At 48.2% G+C, this 16,065-nt stretch overlaps 1 protein-coding gene across 6 annotated transcripts in view; it reads right to left on the bottom strand.

Moving 5' to 3' along the window:
* Positions 1–15,976, bottom strand: part of AP2A1 (adaptor related protein complex 2 subunit alpha 1) — a 29,624-nt gene extending 13,648 nt beyond the window's left edge. For 3 of the 6 annotated variants that reach the window (XM_066628231.1, XM_066628233.1, XM_066628235.1), the window contains exons 1-11: positions 15,826–15,976; positions 11,105–11,173; positions 8,892–9,034; positions 7,093–7,286; positions 6,549–6,678; positions 5,933–6,034; positions 5,136–5,244; positions 2,718–2,868; positions 2,218–2,386; positions 1,058–1,195; positions 667–849 (exon numbers count right to left, since the gene is read on the bottom strand). In XM_066628231.1, the coding sequence (XP_066484328.1) occupies positions 667–849; positions 1,058–1,195; positions 2,218–2,386; positions 2,718–2,868; positions 5,136–5,244; positions 5,933–6,034; positions 6,549–6,678; positions 7,093–7,286; positions 8,892–9,034; positions 11,105–11,173; positions 15,826–15,892 (1,455 nt within the window). In that variant the 5' untranslated portion in view covers positions 15,893–15,976. The remainder of the gene's footprint in view (positions 1–666; positions 850–1,057; positions 1,196–2,217; positions 2,387–2,717; positions 2,869–5,135; positions 5,245–5,932; positions 6,035–6,548; positions 6,679–7,092; positions 7,287–8,891; positions 9,035–11,104; positions 11,174–15,825) is intronic. The other 3 variants (XM_066628232.1, XM_066628236.1, XM_066628237.1) reach the window with 1 other exon arrangement.
* Positions 15,977–16,065: the final 89 nt, after the last annotated feature.

Raw genomic sequence — 16,065 nt, 5'->3', positions numbered from 1 at the left:
ATGGCTGCATACAGATGTACATAAAGCCAGTGATGGACCCGCTGTGGTAGTGCACTCACCACAGCTGTGACACATGTACAGCCTTCTCATCAGGATTGGGCTTTTTTTTCCTGTTTGAAGAGAAGCTGGATTTGCACAGTACTGATTGGCTGGCCCTTGTGTCAATCATAAAGCAACATTCCCCCCCTTCTCAGACCCAATTTCAAGGTACTAGCACAAAACAGAGAATTTTAAAGTATTTTAAAATGAAATAACCACGCAAGAGTCTTTGATATTTAAAAAAGTGGACAGCCCACCTGAAACATGGGGAGAAAGGTTTGGGGCATAATCCCACAGCAAGAAAAAGATAAACAACCCCACACGTGCTCTTTCAGGGAGGTATGTCTGTATGCAGCCTATGTAGCAGATCTGGGATCTTGTCCATTAAACTCAGAAAATATGGGGCCAGTTCACATTTTCATTTAATAATATGACAACATTAATTCACCTCAATACTTCATAGAACTAGTTCCTCTTGGGTATCTTCATGTCAATTAGCAGCCCTCTAACCAGACAGGCCAAACTGTGTCATAGGAACCCATGAAGAGAGGTAAAGATTTGTTTCCACAGCTACCGGTGATTATTAAGGGAAAGACATTTGATGCTCCAATGTTGAATTTCACCCACCTCGAAGACTGTCTTGGCAGCATAGCCTTGCACATCATCCCGGTTGATGACGATCTGGATGACACGGTACCACACCTCCTCACTCACATAGTCCCCGGCAATACGGATCAAGTTGAGGATGGTGTCCACGTACCAACTATAGTCCACAGCATATTTTTCTGCCAGAATAGCCACCTTCAGCACCTGAGATAAGGAGGAAGACGTGCTCTCTGCCAGTTCCCAACACATCTGGTTCTAAACCAATAGGATCCCATACCAAATCCTACTAAGAGGACCTGGGATAACTTACCACCTATCAGCCCTGCAAAAATCCACCAAGATAAAGGAACAGGCTTTGGCTACCAGAACCTCTCATCCATTCCCAACCCCTACGTTGGGTGTCCCCACTCACAATCTCTTCACGGATGGAGTAATCTGCCGTTTCCAGGTAGCTAAGCATCTCTGAGACAATCTGCTTGGCATTTGTGCGGTCGCACATGGCATAAAGCAGGTCAGCAGCCCGCTGGCGCACGCTCACATCTCGCTCCGTCTGGGAAAGGGGAAAGGAGGTAGTGGGAGCTGAGTGCTTGACTTAGCACATACCCAGAAGCAGAGAGCAACTTCTACAGTCCTACCTTAACTCACCACTACAGTCAACAACACAGCAGGATGGGATGAGTGGGGAGGAGAAAAAAATATGATAGAAGACATGCCCCAGTTCTTTCCAGCAGCTTCATTCGTTCTTCCCTATCACTCCCCAAGGCTAGTCATCATGCTCACGCTGGAACTCCCAACCTCCCCCCAGCCCAGACTTAGGGAATCTATTTATTATCATGATCATTTTCACAGCATGTATGTACATGACACAATACAACAGAGAGAAGAGGGCAAGTCCCTGCCCCAAGGGGCTCACAATCTAGAAACAGACACAAGGGTCTACTAATCTCAGAGGCTACTACTATAAAACCATGTGCAAAATGAGGCTTCTAGCAGAGTCTAGTCACTGAAAAAAAAATCTTTCAGAAAAAAAAAATTGTGAACAACAAAAAAACCCTGTAAACAAATAGAGGTTAAAGTGGTATTTATTTGATCTTACTAACACTATATTAAAAAAAAACTGTATAGTTTTTAACTGTAACTGTAGATGCTGCCGTTTCTGCTAGTCTCTTTCCAGTTGATGCCAACAGCAATCATAATGGTTTTATTTGGTTGCTTTAGTCTATTGGTTGTCAGGTGCCTCAAGCACTAGGACAGCAGGAATATAAATTTCTTAAAATAAATGATATATTTTAAACCCTCCTGCCTACCAGTGGATAGAAGGAGCCATTTATCCTGGATGTTGCTCCTCCTTTGAAACAGAAAAATAAGTTTTAGTTCTCATGGCTATGCTGCCTAGCAACTAAATAGGACTGAGTCCGTGGGTGGGATCTTCTTTCTTTCAGCAAGCATGTTTATCTGTCCTCATAGCTCTCAGTTTCTGCCTCTTCTATACAACAACTCCATCATAGGTCCCCACTCCCCACGTAAGCTGTCATGTCCTTTTGCACCGTCCATACCCCAACAGATCCTGACCTTGAGGGCATTGATGACAGTCTCAATGTGGGTCTTTACAGCCTCATGGGAGAATTCAGAGCTGGCCAGGGTGCACATGCTCTCCAGTGCCAGATATCGCAAGTTGGTTTCCCGGTGCTGTAGGAACTGGCCTAGCTGGTTACACGCCCGCACCAAGAGGTTGGGTTCACTGTGGGCCAAAAAGACAGGGTTAACCCAAGGTTAGGCATGACAAGATTGGGCATCGCACTTAGTGCAAAACCTCTGGAGTCTCCCCAATTGCCAGTGATGACCTAGACAGGAATCAATTATTTTAAAATAACTCAGTGTAACGCTTTCCAAAATCCTGGATTGGAACTACTACACGCCTCTCTGCCCAGCCAATCCTATTAAATGGCTGACAGAACCTCTGTGATGCTCACCAAATGAATAAGGAAACTCCTTCAAAAGCTTCAAGCAATTTCTTTTTGGGGGGGGGGGGGTGGAGGCACTGAGGAGAAACAGTGGTGCTCAGGGCTCACCTGTCATAGTGGATGATGAGGCTGATTGCTTCAAAAAGGATGGCGTTCTTGGCATTGGAATGCTGGACCTTCTTGGACTTGGGCGGCTCCTGGGCCTTGTTGAGGATCGTCTCCAAGCACTCAACCAGGCGTCCTTTCACTGCTGCATCTTCTGTGGAGAAGGCAATGAGTGAGGGTAAAGGCATATTAAGGGCGGAGGAGGAGGAAGAATACCCAGCAATGCCTAAAATCACCACTGCCTCCACCTGCTAGCACCTTCCGAAGCTGAACTGCTCCCCTCACAGAGCAACACCAACTAACTTGTGAGGAGAAGTCAGAGAAGCCTCCTCCTCCTTTACTTTTTTGTTCTATAATATGTAGGGGGGAAAAAAATCCTTTGGAACCTCCTTATGGGGAGGGGAAAGGCAGGGTATAAATATTTTAAATAAAGAGTCCTGGCAGGAACAGAACACCAAAGTCCTGGCTCCTAGCACCCATCTTACTCTCACACAAACTCCTTTCTATTAATTCTTTCAATCACCCTCCCAATGAGGGCCCAATTCTATCCAACTTTCTAGTGCTGATGCAGCCACAATGCAGCCCCGAGGTAAGAGAACAATGACTGTATCCCCACTGCAGGATGCAAGCGCATGCCTCGTTGGCACGCCTGCATCAGCACTGGAAAGTGGGATAGGATTGGGTCCTGAGTCTGCTTACAAACTGTGGGTGCGTTGGAGGTAACAAACCAGAATTTGAAACTACAGGTTGAAGATGGCTTGCAAATTACTGGTTGTTCTAAAGTTTCCCATTATGCTCAGATACACAGACCACAGACAAAACACAGTTAGGGCAACTGCTTCCCTTTCAGGAGGAAGCACTGCCACACCACAGAAACAGTGTGCTTATGAAGCCGAGTCCTGAGTAGATAGGAAACAAAAACAGGCAAGCCACTCTAAACCATGGTGTGCCTGTTATACACCTCAAATCACAGTAGGGGGTTCATAACCATAAACCATGAGCAAAAGCCATGGTTTCACATTATGCCTGAACCCAGGTCAAGTGTGCTAAAGGCTTCTAAAAGGATGGGCAACTCCATTTCTTCCAATCTGTGGTGCTATAGAAATATATAGCATAAGAATGAGTAAGAAAAAACAAAAACAAAGACCACCCTCAATCAATTCACACAAAACTGATATTTATTAGCACAGGTATGAAAATCACATGATTATATTCAGCTACCCTTAAAACTGGGCATGTTTGTTATAGAGACATAGCCCTGATCCAGAGATGCTCACAGGCCAAAAATGTGCTGCAGCCGTACACATCAGAGGCAGAAAGCCAGTCACGTCCAAATATGGAAACAGCTAGTCACGCACTGCTGAGCTTGAAGGCTGTGAGACTCCACTTGAGCTGTATCTGCTTCTGTGTCTGCAGGTGTTAAACAATGGACCTGGCTCTCCCTGTGCTCACAAGAGTCTCCGGTTTTCATATGTGGCAGAACCTTGCAGCAGCGTGGATCTAGCAGGATCGTGCAATCGCCCACATAACCAAAAGGTTGATCCATAAACAGACCCACCATGCACAGTGGTGATTCAATGTCAGCTCCAGGAATGGGGGGCAGGGCCAACCCATCCATGAAGCTGACTGAGACAGTCACCCCAGACTGACAAGGGAGTACCCACCTCCATTCCTCCACTTGCCTCCACTGCTTCTCCTCATGTTCCCTGGATAGGAAAATGAAGAGACAGTGTCTCCGATACTCAAACCCATTCTCTGATCTCCTTCACATGTCCTCTTCTGCTCTGTTCCCCTCTCTTTTTTTTCAATCCAGGGGCTGGCAGAACCAGAGGCTGATACATCACCAGGTAAAGGAGAGAAGCATTTGTCATGTTACCTTAGGAGTCACAAAGCCCTGAGGCAGCCCTGTTGAGGGGGTCTGGAGTCAAGGCACCCCCAGTGGAGGCCTTCAGCCTGGAAAAGACAGGCTAACAGTGCCTCTGACCTTCCTGGGTGCTCTGTGCAAAGAGAGAATGGCAGCACTGTTGTGGTTCTGGGGAGCCCTGGCACATGCCCGCCTTTGCAACATCCTGGAGCCAACACTCATGTGCTCTCCTATTCAATCCATCATGTCCCATTAAAATAGTACTTTCTGTTTAAAAGCATTTTTAGAATGGAGGGGGTTAGATTTAATTTGCTCAGTTTTACTCTAAACTGAGCCTGCTGGCTGCCCGAAACAAACATCCACTCTGCATTGACAACTGAACTGCCTGAGTCCACCTTACTCATGATCCACCTGGCTTGCAAAGACAGAAGCTTGCAAAGACAGCAGAGCTGCCCCAAGATATGCAGAGAAGCTGCAAAAACTTTATCTGGAGGAACTGGCTTCACTTGCTTTGGTGCTTCCTATCACCAGCCCCAAAATTCCGGGATGTATCCTACCTGGGGGAGGATAGCACTGCAGCAGCCGCAGAAGCTTGACCGAGAGCCAAGGGGCTGGCACAAAGTAATAGGTGTAGTCCTGGAGGTCTGTGGAGGCTGATGATACAATCTGTGGGGAGAAAATACAAGCAATGGTCACAAAAGGCATTGATGAGAGTTCACAGTCTTATTAGTCAGAGCAAGTCCATTTGTCCCCATTTTGATACCACAAAACCTATACGACCTGGCTTCCAAGGGCCCAAGAAGACAAAACAAGACCCTCAGTTATTCACATGAGCCAAGCTCCCCTCACCTTCTCTACCTTCCTTCCTTGGCATGAGCCTCCTGGCCTCAAGGCAAGCACCCCCAATCCCCTCACAGCTGAATCTCATTAGGCAAAACAAGGCTCTAGGCCAACAGTTCCAAAACTTACTGCGGTCGCAGCACCCTGTGGTCACAGTGCCATCACCCAGCTTTCTCGGACACTGCTATCTTGAATCACATGATTCAAGATGGCAGGGCCCTCGGGAGCCAGTAAGAAAAGGCCGCTGGGAACATTCCATGGTGCCCCTCTGAGTTTACTGCAGTTTTCAGTATGGGAACCACTGATCTAGGCAATTGTGCATTAAATGTACACACTGCAGAGTTGACATTTCAGTTCCGTTCACAGATTTCCCATCTCTGGTCACTTAGGACTCCTGGTTTCCAGACACAGGACTCCCGGGGTTTTTAGCAACTTTGAGAACCACCTCTTACCCCTTCAACAAAAGGCAAAAGAACTGGCCCCCAGCTATCTTTTCCAGGAGTCTAGGGCTCACCCTGCTAAGCCTGGACACAGCAAGAGAGACGCACGTCTTGAAGTCATCAGGATTCTTCTTGCAGAGGCAGGCAATGAGGCTGACAGCAGCTGTGACCACACCCTGTATGGGGGGGGGGGAGAGACAGAGACAAAGATGGTGAGATAGATGAGGCCACCTGAATGCATTTGTGTACATGCTGAAAGAAGTGCAACATGCATGACTTTCTGGCTCCTACTAGGTCTGTTCATGTTGGCCATTCAGTGTGCAGCACACTGCTGTATGCTTCATTTGGGCAGGGGTGGCCTGGTAGTCAAAGCCTCATAAACACACACAGGTTGGTGTGAGAGGAGAGGGGTTCTGAGCACACTAAGCCACCAAACACAGATCCCACTCTTGGAGGGCTCCTGGCACAAGGGACTGGTCTTCTAGTCCACGTAGAGTCCTTGGCTACACTTACTTTTAATAAACCGAACATGGAAAATAAGAGGGTATAAAGTTTGCATAGGGAGGTACTGTACAGCAACAATTGAAGAGTGAGATATATCACAGGCAGTTGATCGTGGGGACGACAGAAGGCTGCATGCACAAGTCATTTGAAAACAAAATTAGAGAGGGAGGGAATGACAGAACATACCATGTGCTGATCGTTCAGAAGGTGAACCACACGCGACGTCCACTCGCCCATGGGAACCAGGTCAGGCGAGGTCTTGTAAAGGCGCAGGAGGCAGAGAGCGGCACTCTGCTTCACACTGTCCATGGTGTCACTGAGGTGCAATGGCAGAGAAAAAACTGGGTCAGGTGCCCGCTTGTCATGCACCCTCTGTGATTCACCCAGCAATCCCTTTCTCCAAGAAAAATGATAATAATAAAACTTTTGAATAGCACTTTCTGAATTAACGTTGGAAAAGAACATCACATGCATTACATGGATATGATCCTTACAGCAACCTCATAAAAGTATTATTATCCCCATATTACAGATGGTGAACACTGAGGCTGTGGAGAGGTGGTTTGCTGAAGGTCACCGAGGCTGCAATCCTCTATACACTTACCTGGGATTAAGTCCCACTGAACCTAACAGGGCTTACTTTTGCATAGATATGCCTAGGATTGCACTGCTAGCCGGTTCAAGGCTGAGGCAAGACTAGAATAAGGGAAATGGCAATGTGCTGGCTTACCCAGCCACCAGGATGCGAGGGATCTCGGAGGCAAAGGCCTCAGCCATCTCACGGCTGCCCACGTTGGCAATGCAGTGCAGGGCCAGGCACATGAAGGTAGGATTGCGGCTCGCCAAGTCATTCTTGATGGCGTTGTTGATGAGGCGAATCAGCTCGCTGTTTGAGTTCACCAGCACCGAAATGAACAGGTAGCCCTGAAACAGTGGGGAAGGCAGAGGAAGAGATGCAGGCAAGCCAGAGTGAGCTGGAACCTGAGAAAAAGGCACAGGCATACTTTGCAGGGGGAATGTCTCTGCGAAACAGCATGCCAGGGCTCTTCCAATGTCATTGCCACATCCCACAGAGAAAAGGACCAGTAAGGTTGGTTGGAACCCTCAAAGGAGATAAACAATTCAGCGAAAGGAACCTTTGATTTGATTTCCCCCTCTGTACTACAATCCCTCCAGCAAAAGAAACTGGCACATGCATTCGGGTTTATTGTGGAGTACGCTGGCTTACCGTTTCTTCAACTGGCTACTTAAAGCATGGTAACAAACCAAGATCTCAAACCACAGCTAAAAGCTTGTTTGCAAGCCATGGTCTGCGGTAACCAGCTTTCCATTACTTCTGAATTCACATAATGCTGAGAAAGCCTAGTTAGGGCCTCAAGGGGGCTGCTGCACCATGGAGACAGGAGTGAACTTATGCAGCTGTGTCTGGAGCAGATGAGAAACAGGAGCAGATAAAACTGCTCTTAACCATAGTTTGTTTACTGTTATGTCTGGAAGCTCAAGCCATGGTATAGGTCAGCAGTCACCAAACTCATGACCACTGTGCATGGAAAAAAGCGGTCCCTGTTTGGACCCACTTGTACCATTCTGTCACGCTGCTTGAAATAAGCCCAGCCAAGTGCTGTAACGCAGCACTCTAGGCCAGTGGTTTTCACACATTTAGCACTGAGATCCACTTTTTAGAATGAAAATCTGTCAGTACCCACTGGAAGTGATGTAGTGACCAGAAGTGACATCATCCAGCAGGAAATTTTTTAACAATTCTAGGCTGCAATCCTACCCACACTTAGCCAGGAGTAAGTCCCATTTACTATCATTGTTAAAAGAATATAGATCTTAGCTTGTTAAGAGTACAGGTCTGTAACATTTCCCCAAATGCAGTCACATACCTTGGTGGCATCAAGTTTAATATATTCAAAATAAAATATTGAAATAAATGGGGACCCACCTGAAGTTGGCTCGTGACCCACCTAGTGGGTCCTGACACACAGTTGGAGAAACACTGCTCTAGGCAGTCACGTCTGTAGCCCACTGCCCCAGCAGGCTTTGTGCCTGCATTTCTGGGTAGACAAGACTGCCTAGAATGTCTTGTTACAGCACTCAGGTGAGTTTATTCCAAACAGAGCAACAGAATGGTAAGAGCTGCTCACACAGGGGAGGGATGCGGCGCTGCGCCGGATCTGGCCCACAGGCCATAGCTTGGCAAGCGCTGGTATAAGTAAACAACTATGGTTACTTAGCACAAACCATGGTTTTGTGTGATGTCTGAACCCAGCCAAGGGGAAAGAAAGAACCATCAACGCCACCCTGAGCTCCGTGGAGGAAGGCCAAGATAAAAATGCAACAAATAAATAAATATTACCGTCCTTACAAACTAATTACTTACAGATGTTGGAACATTTTGATAACAGCTCTGGGAGGTAGGCCACTCTTATGTTCATTTTTCAGATGGGAAGCTAAGCCAAAGGAGAAGCGGAGCCTCTTTTTTAATTTCTACTTAAGAAGGCCTCCACCCCGCACCCCACTCACAATCTGCTTCTCTGTGTACTTGTTGGAGCTGAGCAGGTTGACTGCCTCCATGTGCCCAAAGTCGATGTCATGGCCCAGCAGGAAAATGAAGAGCAGCTTGCAGACATATTTCTTCTTGCTGTAGCCATCCAAGGCTTTGTCTCCTGGGAGGGGAGAAAACAGGAAGGGGGGTGGGCAGGAAGGTCACTGGTACAGCTAGAAGGAGAGGCAACTGCAAGGCAGCAGGGAAGGGGAAAATCCGCTGCAAGAGCTCCCTGGCCTTTCGCCCCCAGAGTGACTTCATGCCTCAAAGTGACTCAAGGGAGGAAAAGAACAGCAGTAGCAGACCTGGGGCAGAGCAAACGGGGCAAATGCCCCAGGCGCTGAGACTCGCATGACTCCAGGACCATGCAGGAAGCCTTCTGAGGCCCCCGACAGGATCAGTAACAATACTTCCGGTTTTCTGGAAGTACTGTTTAAGACCACGGATATTGGGCAAGTATGGGCGGGGACATCATGCAGGGCAGGCAGAATCGCAGACCTTTGCTCAGGCATGGCGAGGAGTAAGCCCATGACTAAGGAATGGGACAGTCTTCCAATTTCCACATGGCCTCTTCAACTCCTCTCAGGCCCTGAGCAAGCTGGTCTTCACTATGATGGGGTTTCTAAGAATTGGGCAGAACCTTGGGTCCAAAGATATGTGCGTGTGTGTGCAAGGGGAGGAAATGCTTCAAGAGTGCTACACAACACAAGTTTGAGGCAATCTCAAACAACCGAGACAAACAATTGCCTCAATCTCAAAATCAATTGACACTGGAGAGCAAAAAAAAAAAAAAAATAGACACAAGCAAGCCTAACAATGATTCAAGTAATTACAACTATACCCAAAAAAAACCCTTTTATTTAGAATTCCAAAGGATTTTGCTGTTGGAATAAAAGGCCAATCTGCTGTTCCGTCTTGGGTTGTTCAACAGGAAGGAGATGCCACCAGGCATCTGGGTTGGGATGTTTAACAGCAAGGAGAATTTAAAAAAAAAATGCTGAAAAATCCAGGTATCTTTTACAAGGAGTGCCTAAGGCAAGGAACAAAGACTTCCAGGTTCTCTGGAAGCAGCTTCAAATTTAGTGGAATGAGATGAGATAGGTTGGGTCCCTCAGGAGAATGGAGATTGAGCTTTATGTGAACACACTACTATTTGAACACCGGTTGGCTCCCCACAGATCAAGATATGTGGAATAATGGCATTGCCTAGCCCTTGACAACATGCCTGTGTTTCCTTGCAGTTGCTGATATTGGGGGAAGATGAACAGCTGGGATTTCTGATTTCTGTCATCCTCCTAACTCAAAGCTCCTCCTCCCTTAAAAAAAATTATTGGCATGAGTTGCCAACTGAGCACTTTAGATGCCCTTCCCTGCATTTTATTTCTTAACCACACAAAGAGTAGCGGAACTGAGCATGTTAAATTCTGCTTATCGGATGTAAGGGAATGAGGAGGAAAAGAAAAAAATTTAAAACAAAAAAACCCTGACAGCTTCTGAACCATAAGACACAGACATTGTGTTTTTTAGGGATTGTTTTTGCAGTGGAAGCAGAGGAAACTGCCTTCTCCAACTCAGCACAAGTTACCCACTAACCCTCCAGGAGGGTAGAAGGAAACTCCAGAGGGAATCCTACTCCATGCTCCTCCCCTCTGCACAGATCCACAGTCACTATCTGAATCTGGAAGGAAAGGGGTGAAGTTCATTGGGGTAACAGAATGGGTGTTGGGTGAAAACTCTTGGGACCAGGGTTAACGGAGCTGATTTCAGGGCTTACTGGAGAAGAAAGGAGGTGACTGGTTACAGCAGAGGGCCTGGGAATCACACCTTTAAGTTCATTTCAATGCCACAGCTGGAGAGCAGCAAACACGGTCCAGCTGTTTAGCAATTCAACCCTAAAGCACAGGTCATCCCTCATCGACTGCCTGCAGACACGCTGTGCACAGCACCTTTCTACAGAGGATCACTGACAGGGTATTAGAAAAGATGGACGACAAGAGCTGAGCAAGCCTGGGCTGCAACTACTGATAAGCACGGTTGGGGGTGGGTGGGGGAGATAGAAAAATGAGAGAGAGTGAGAATGAGTAAGCTGGGCTGAGTCACGGAAGAGCTGTTGGAAGGCTTCATGGTGTGAAGCAGCCTGAGCGTGTCCTGCAGATCAGGATGAAAGGAGAGAGCAAGCACCAGAACTTACCCTTGAATTTGGACCGGATATTGGCCAACTCCTTGTTAATTCGTTTGATTTCGGCCTCTTTGCTTTTGCCTAGAATCAAAGACAAAGCCATTCAAACAAGGCAAAAAGACTTCTATGTAAGGGCACTCAAAGAGGAAACATTTAAATTCCAGATGGTCCTCCAGCTAACTGGCACTGGAATGAAGACAGTGGCATAAACCCCAAATCAAATTCCTCCAATACCCCCTTTATGCCACAAAATTGGGGAGGGGGGCTGGGAACGTGTCCTTTAAGAATCACCAATGTGAAATGGAGGTGGGGGGGAAAGGTACGCAGAACTTCTCAAGACTCAGCACCACTGCAAGGAAAGCCTCCAAACTGAAGAATTTGGGCCAAAGTCCCTACTCTGACATCCATGGCTTCAGAAGTGATGGACTTTCATGAGGGGAGCCTCTACAAAGACATGCATGATACCCCATAAGAAGACGCTTACTTTGGCTTGCTTAGGGAGGGCACCAGGATGCAGGTCTCTTGTTGCTTGTGTGCCACTGTGAGCTACAGGAAGCTGGACTAGATGGGCCTATGGCTGGATCCACCAGGGCTCTTCTTATGTTCTTTTGGCCCCACAACAGATCACCCCACCAGGCCAAAAACCAACAAATAACCTGCCTACAGAACGGGGCAAGAACTACACAGGGACGCTCGCAGGCACGTCCGATGTGGGGTTATTTTAATATGGAGCACACTGACTGCCGCTTCGCTGGGGGGAGGGGTAGAGGCTGTCTGTACAGAGATTCCTTCACAAGAATTGAAACCCAGCTACCACAACAGTAGAAGCTGGCATTTGTAATTGTGAGGAAGTAGAACACACACACACACACACACACACACACACACACACACACAGAGAGAGAGAGAGAGAGAGAGAGAGAGAGAGAGCTATTGGACCCAAGAAAATAGACAGTAGGACAGCTACCTGTGGGGCGGGGGCAATTATTTATACTACATAGGTTAGCACACTCCAAGGTGGTCCTTCAGAAGGGAATACGAGCTGATCCCTGACCTGACCAAAAGCCTTCCCAATACTACTTTGTGCAGTATCTTTCCCAAAGTTCATTGTCAGCAGCCCCCCCCCCCCAAAAAAATCACATTCGTTGAAAAAAAAATCATATTAATTTGCTGTGTGAGTAGTGCCAGATGAACTGTGGGACTTTGCAAGGCTTAGGAAGTGTGAATGATGCTTTGAGAACTCACAAGGTAAGATGAACGTATCTAACTCCAAGATGCTGCCACCTTTGGGATGGGGGGGGCACTGTTCACATTAAAACAACTCACCCACAACAGAGGGCTGGCTTGCTCTCTTAACTGCATATCCAGGTTTAGAACATCTACACAGACAAGGCAAGGCAAGACTGACCAGGCGACATGACTGTGACACTTGTCTATTTATTGCATCTGATGCTTCCTTTACAAAGCTCAGAGCAGTTTCCATAGGACTGTCAGTTGTCTCCCATGCAGGCAGGTATGATGAGAGTCATACTTCAACACTAGTATTGGATTTGGTGCTCCCAGGCCAATTATTAGGCAAATTCAAAGCCCACTGTGGGATTTCAGATCTGAACAGGTCTCCAGACAACAGAACCCATTCCTTAACATGCAACATTTGCCCATTTCTGCAGCTATTGGAATTACTGTACTCCTACATCTCCAAAACTTTGCGTATGTGCTGGCACCGAGATGCAGCCTTCACTCTGGCTTTGTCGGCTCAGACACAGCACTTCCCACACATTCCCCAATGTTTCCTTGGCTGCCTGTTACTTCACATGCCGGTGCTGGAGAAAGCCTCTGACTGTCTGAGCTGTTGGGTCCTTTGAAACTGAGCTACAATTTGCCCCACCTCCACAATCATCAACACACATTTCCCCCCCCCCCAGTGGAAGAATCACCTGTAACTCAAAGACCTTGTGCGCAGCATCCCATCCTAAAATATTAGCCCTAAGGCCTTATGAAACCTCTCAGATTGCTCCTGAATCTCCCCCCACCCAATAATCAAATGTCAGTAGCTGCAGCTTCCCTACCCCTGGATAACAAGCTGTGCCTGCTGAAACCACCTCAAGCACAATTATTAAAGGCAGTGGAGTCCAGTTGTGCACTGAATTCAGCCACCCCGTATTTCACCCCAATTCCACTTATATGCATCAATCCCCCCCCCAAATGGACCTTCCACCTACTTCCAGGTCTTTTCAAAGGCAAAATTATCAAAACACTGGCACCTCTAACCAAACAAGAGCAATATACCAGCACATGGACCTTGCATTCCTACAAAGCATGGTTAGAGGGAGACCCACGACTGAACTGGAATTGGTACTGACTTTGCAGGTCCGGATCCAACACATTCCCCATTAGTCTTGTGCTGCTTCTCTTAGGGATCAGTCCTAAGCAACTTTCCAGCACCAAGCTAAGGGCAAGGCAGCTCCGAGGAAGGGAACAAACATTCCCTTACCTTGATGAGGCCTCCATGACTGCCCCCCAACTGCAGGATGCAGCACATAACAGAGGAGGAAAGTTGGTTAGGATCTGGGCCTCAGTCTTTTGCCATATTCAGTTCACCACTGCATGACCTTTCCCTGAAATTCCTGTGCAGTGAAGTTATCTTAGGAATGCTCCAACACATGATCTAGCCACAGCTCACCATGGTCTGGTGAAACTCACTTTATGAGGGTTTTCAAGGATGGTGGTGGGCTGTGATCTTGCATTCAAATTTTTCTGACACCCCACCCCCACAGAAGTTTGTATGTGTGTGTGTTGTGAGGACAGGAAGGAAGGAGAGAATCAAATTCTGGCAAGTTCACCATGGAAATATAAAATTAACCCTGCTGGTTGTCAACCGAAGAAAAGCAAATTGGCAAGCACTGTTCCGTTTGCATGTATGATTCTTGCAAAATTGATAGGTTGCACAACATTACTTTTTTTTTTCCTTTGGCCAAGGAGAGGAAAGGGTGGGAGAGAGACTATGAGAGAGATTCATGAGAAGCAGTCAGGGGAAGTGGAATGAATCCAGCCACAGAAGAACACATCCACGTCACCCCCTGATCTTTCTTAAGCTGCAAAAAAAGGAGGGAGGAAAACTTGAATCTGAATTCAGATCTCATGGGTTTCAGATTTCGCTCTCTCGTTTCCCTGACCAGTGGAACCTGCTCAAAGAACACAGATGCTAGAAAAATCTCACACGCCTCAAACACTTTTGTACTGAACAATACTGTTTTCAGCACCACATCATTCTAGTAGCTACCGACATGTACTTTCCAAGACTGCTCTATCAAGAGTATGCAGCATCTCACTGTCACGACTCATCCAGACTCTAGCACTGCATCCATGTGTAGCAAGGGATTTTCTAACTTACAGCAAAACAGAAACTCTTCCATAATTTAAGCACAGAGCTTCAACTCAACTCAAAACCCACAACACATATATTGTTTTTTTTTTTGTTTGCACACCGGATGGCAAGATCCTCACTTTGTTGTCAAAAGCATCATCACAGTCCCTAGTGCCAGCTTCAGGAGATCAATTTAACCCTCCACTTGTCCTTCCTGGGTAAGAGTAATTCACACAAGGCTTAACCTAGCCCTACCCATCCACATGCATATCTGGTCATTTGTCAGTGTCAGGACCTGTATATTGGTGCCTAATTTACCAACAAACTCTTTGAATGCATTTGTTTGTCATGGGGCCTTGGGAAGGAAGGAGGAAAAGAGATCACACCAGAGCAAAAGGCAGACCCCATTGCTCAACTCCAAGTACTGTACTCCTATTTCTCTTCCTTGTTACCCCATGACATGAGCCCCAGTGGTTCCTCAGGGAGCACACAAGCAACAAGAGACCTACATCCTGGTGCCACTCCCTTGCAACTGGCATTCTGAAGTAGCTGACATCTGAAATCAGGAGGCTGCACCTACCCATCACGGCTTGTGACCTGTGATGAACTTTTCCTCCAGAAATCTGTCCAGTCCCCTTTTAAAGGCATCCAGGCCAGATGCCATGACCACATCCTGTGGCAAGGAGTCCCACAGACCACTGACGCGCTGGGTGAAGAATGTCGGTTTCTGAAGACGGCGCTCTTGAACCCAAGTGCTCCTTCTTGTCACCCCAATGACAGCAAGCCCCTTCTCACAACTTTTTGGCAATCAACATCCTTTCCCCACCTCTTTCTCTCCCCCAGGATCAGGCACACAAGGAGCATCATCATCATCATCATCCTCTCCACCTGACCCTTCTGGGGAGCCTCCAGTCGATCCAGCATCCCCCACCCAGCCACCCACCCACCTCCCTTGGGGCACCTTCTCCTCGACGCAGCCAGTGGCTGGCAGCCCCCTCCACCCTCACCATCTTCTCCCACCCTGAGCTCCCCAAGGGTCCTCTTCCCCTTGCAGGCAGGGGCAGGACCCCCTTGCTGGCTGGCTGGAGTCCACCCCTCACCTCGCCCCCTGCCCAGGCTACTGGCGCCCCACACAGTCACCCCCTGGTGGCCTCCTGCTCCCTCCTGACCCCCAGCAGGCCGGAAGAGCCCCTCCCTCCCCGTGGCTCTCAGGCAGCCCCCCTCCCCAGCAATCACTCAGGCCCCCCTCCCTCAGACCCCCTCCCCACAGTGCGATCTCCTTCTGCCCCCCACCACAGGGCACCTCTTCCTCCTCTCCACGGCCCCTCCCCTCTCCAGTCCCCTCCACGGTCCGCAACCAGCTCACAATTTCGGATGTCGGAGATGAAGACGGCCAGGCCCCGCATCCCGTCTCCCTTGGAAACGGCCGGCATGGTGGCGGTGGCGGATCGGGACCCCCCGGGCGATGCTCCGTTCCGCTCCGCGCCCGAACCTGGCCCAGGCAGCACCGAACCGACCCGGAGCGACCCGACTGGCCGGCCGCGCCGTCCGTCACGGGACGCTTCCACTCCCTATTGGGCGGCATGGTCGCCACTCAGACGCATCC

Source organism: Tiliqua scincoides, chromosome 5 (assembly GCF_035046505.1).
Source record: "Tiliqua scincoides isolate rTilSci1 chromosome 5, rTilSci1.hap2, whole genome shotgun sequence".
Taxonomy (NCBI): domain Eukaryota; kingdom Metazoa; phylum Chordata; class Lepidosauria; order Squamata; family Scincidae; genus Tiliqua; species Tiliqua scincoides.
This window is presented reverse-complemented; position numbering and strand designations above follow the sequence as displayed.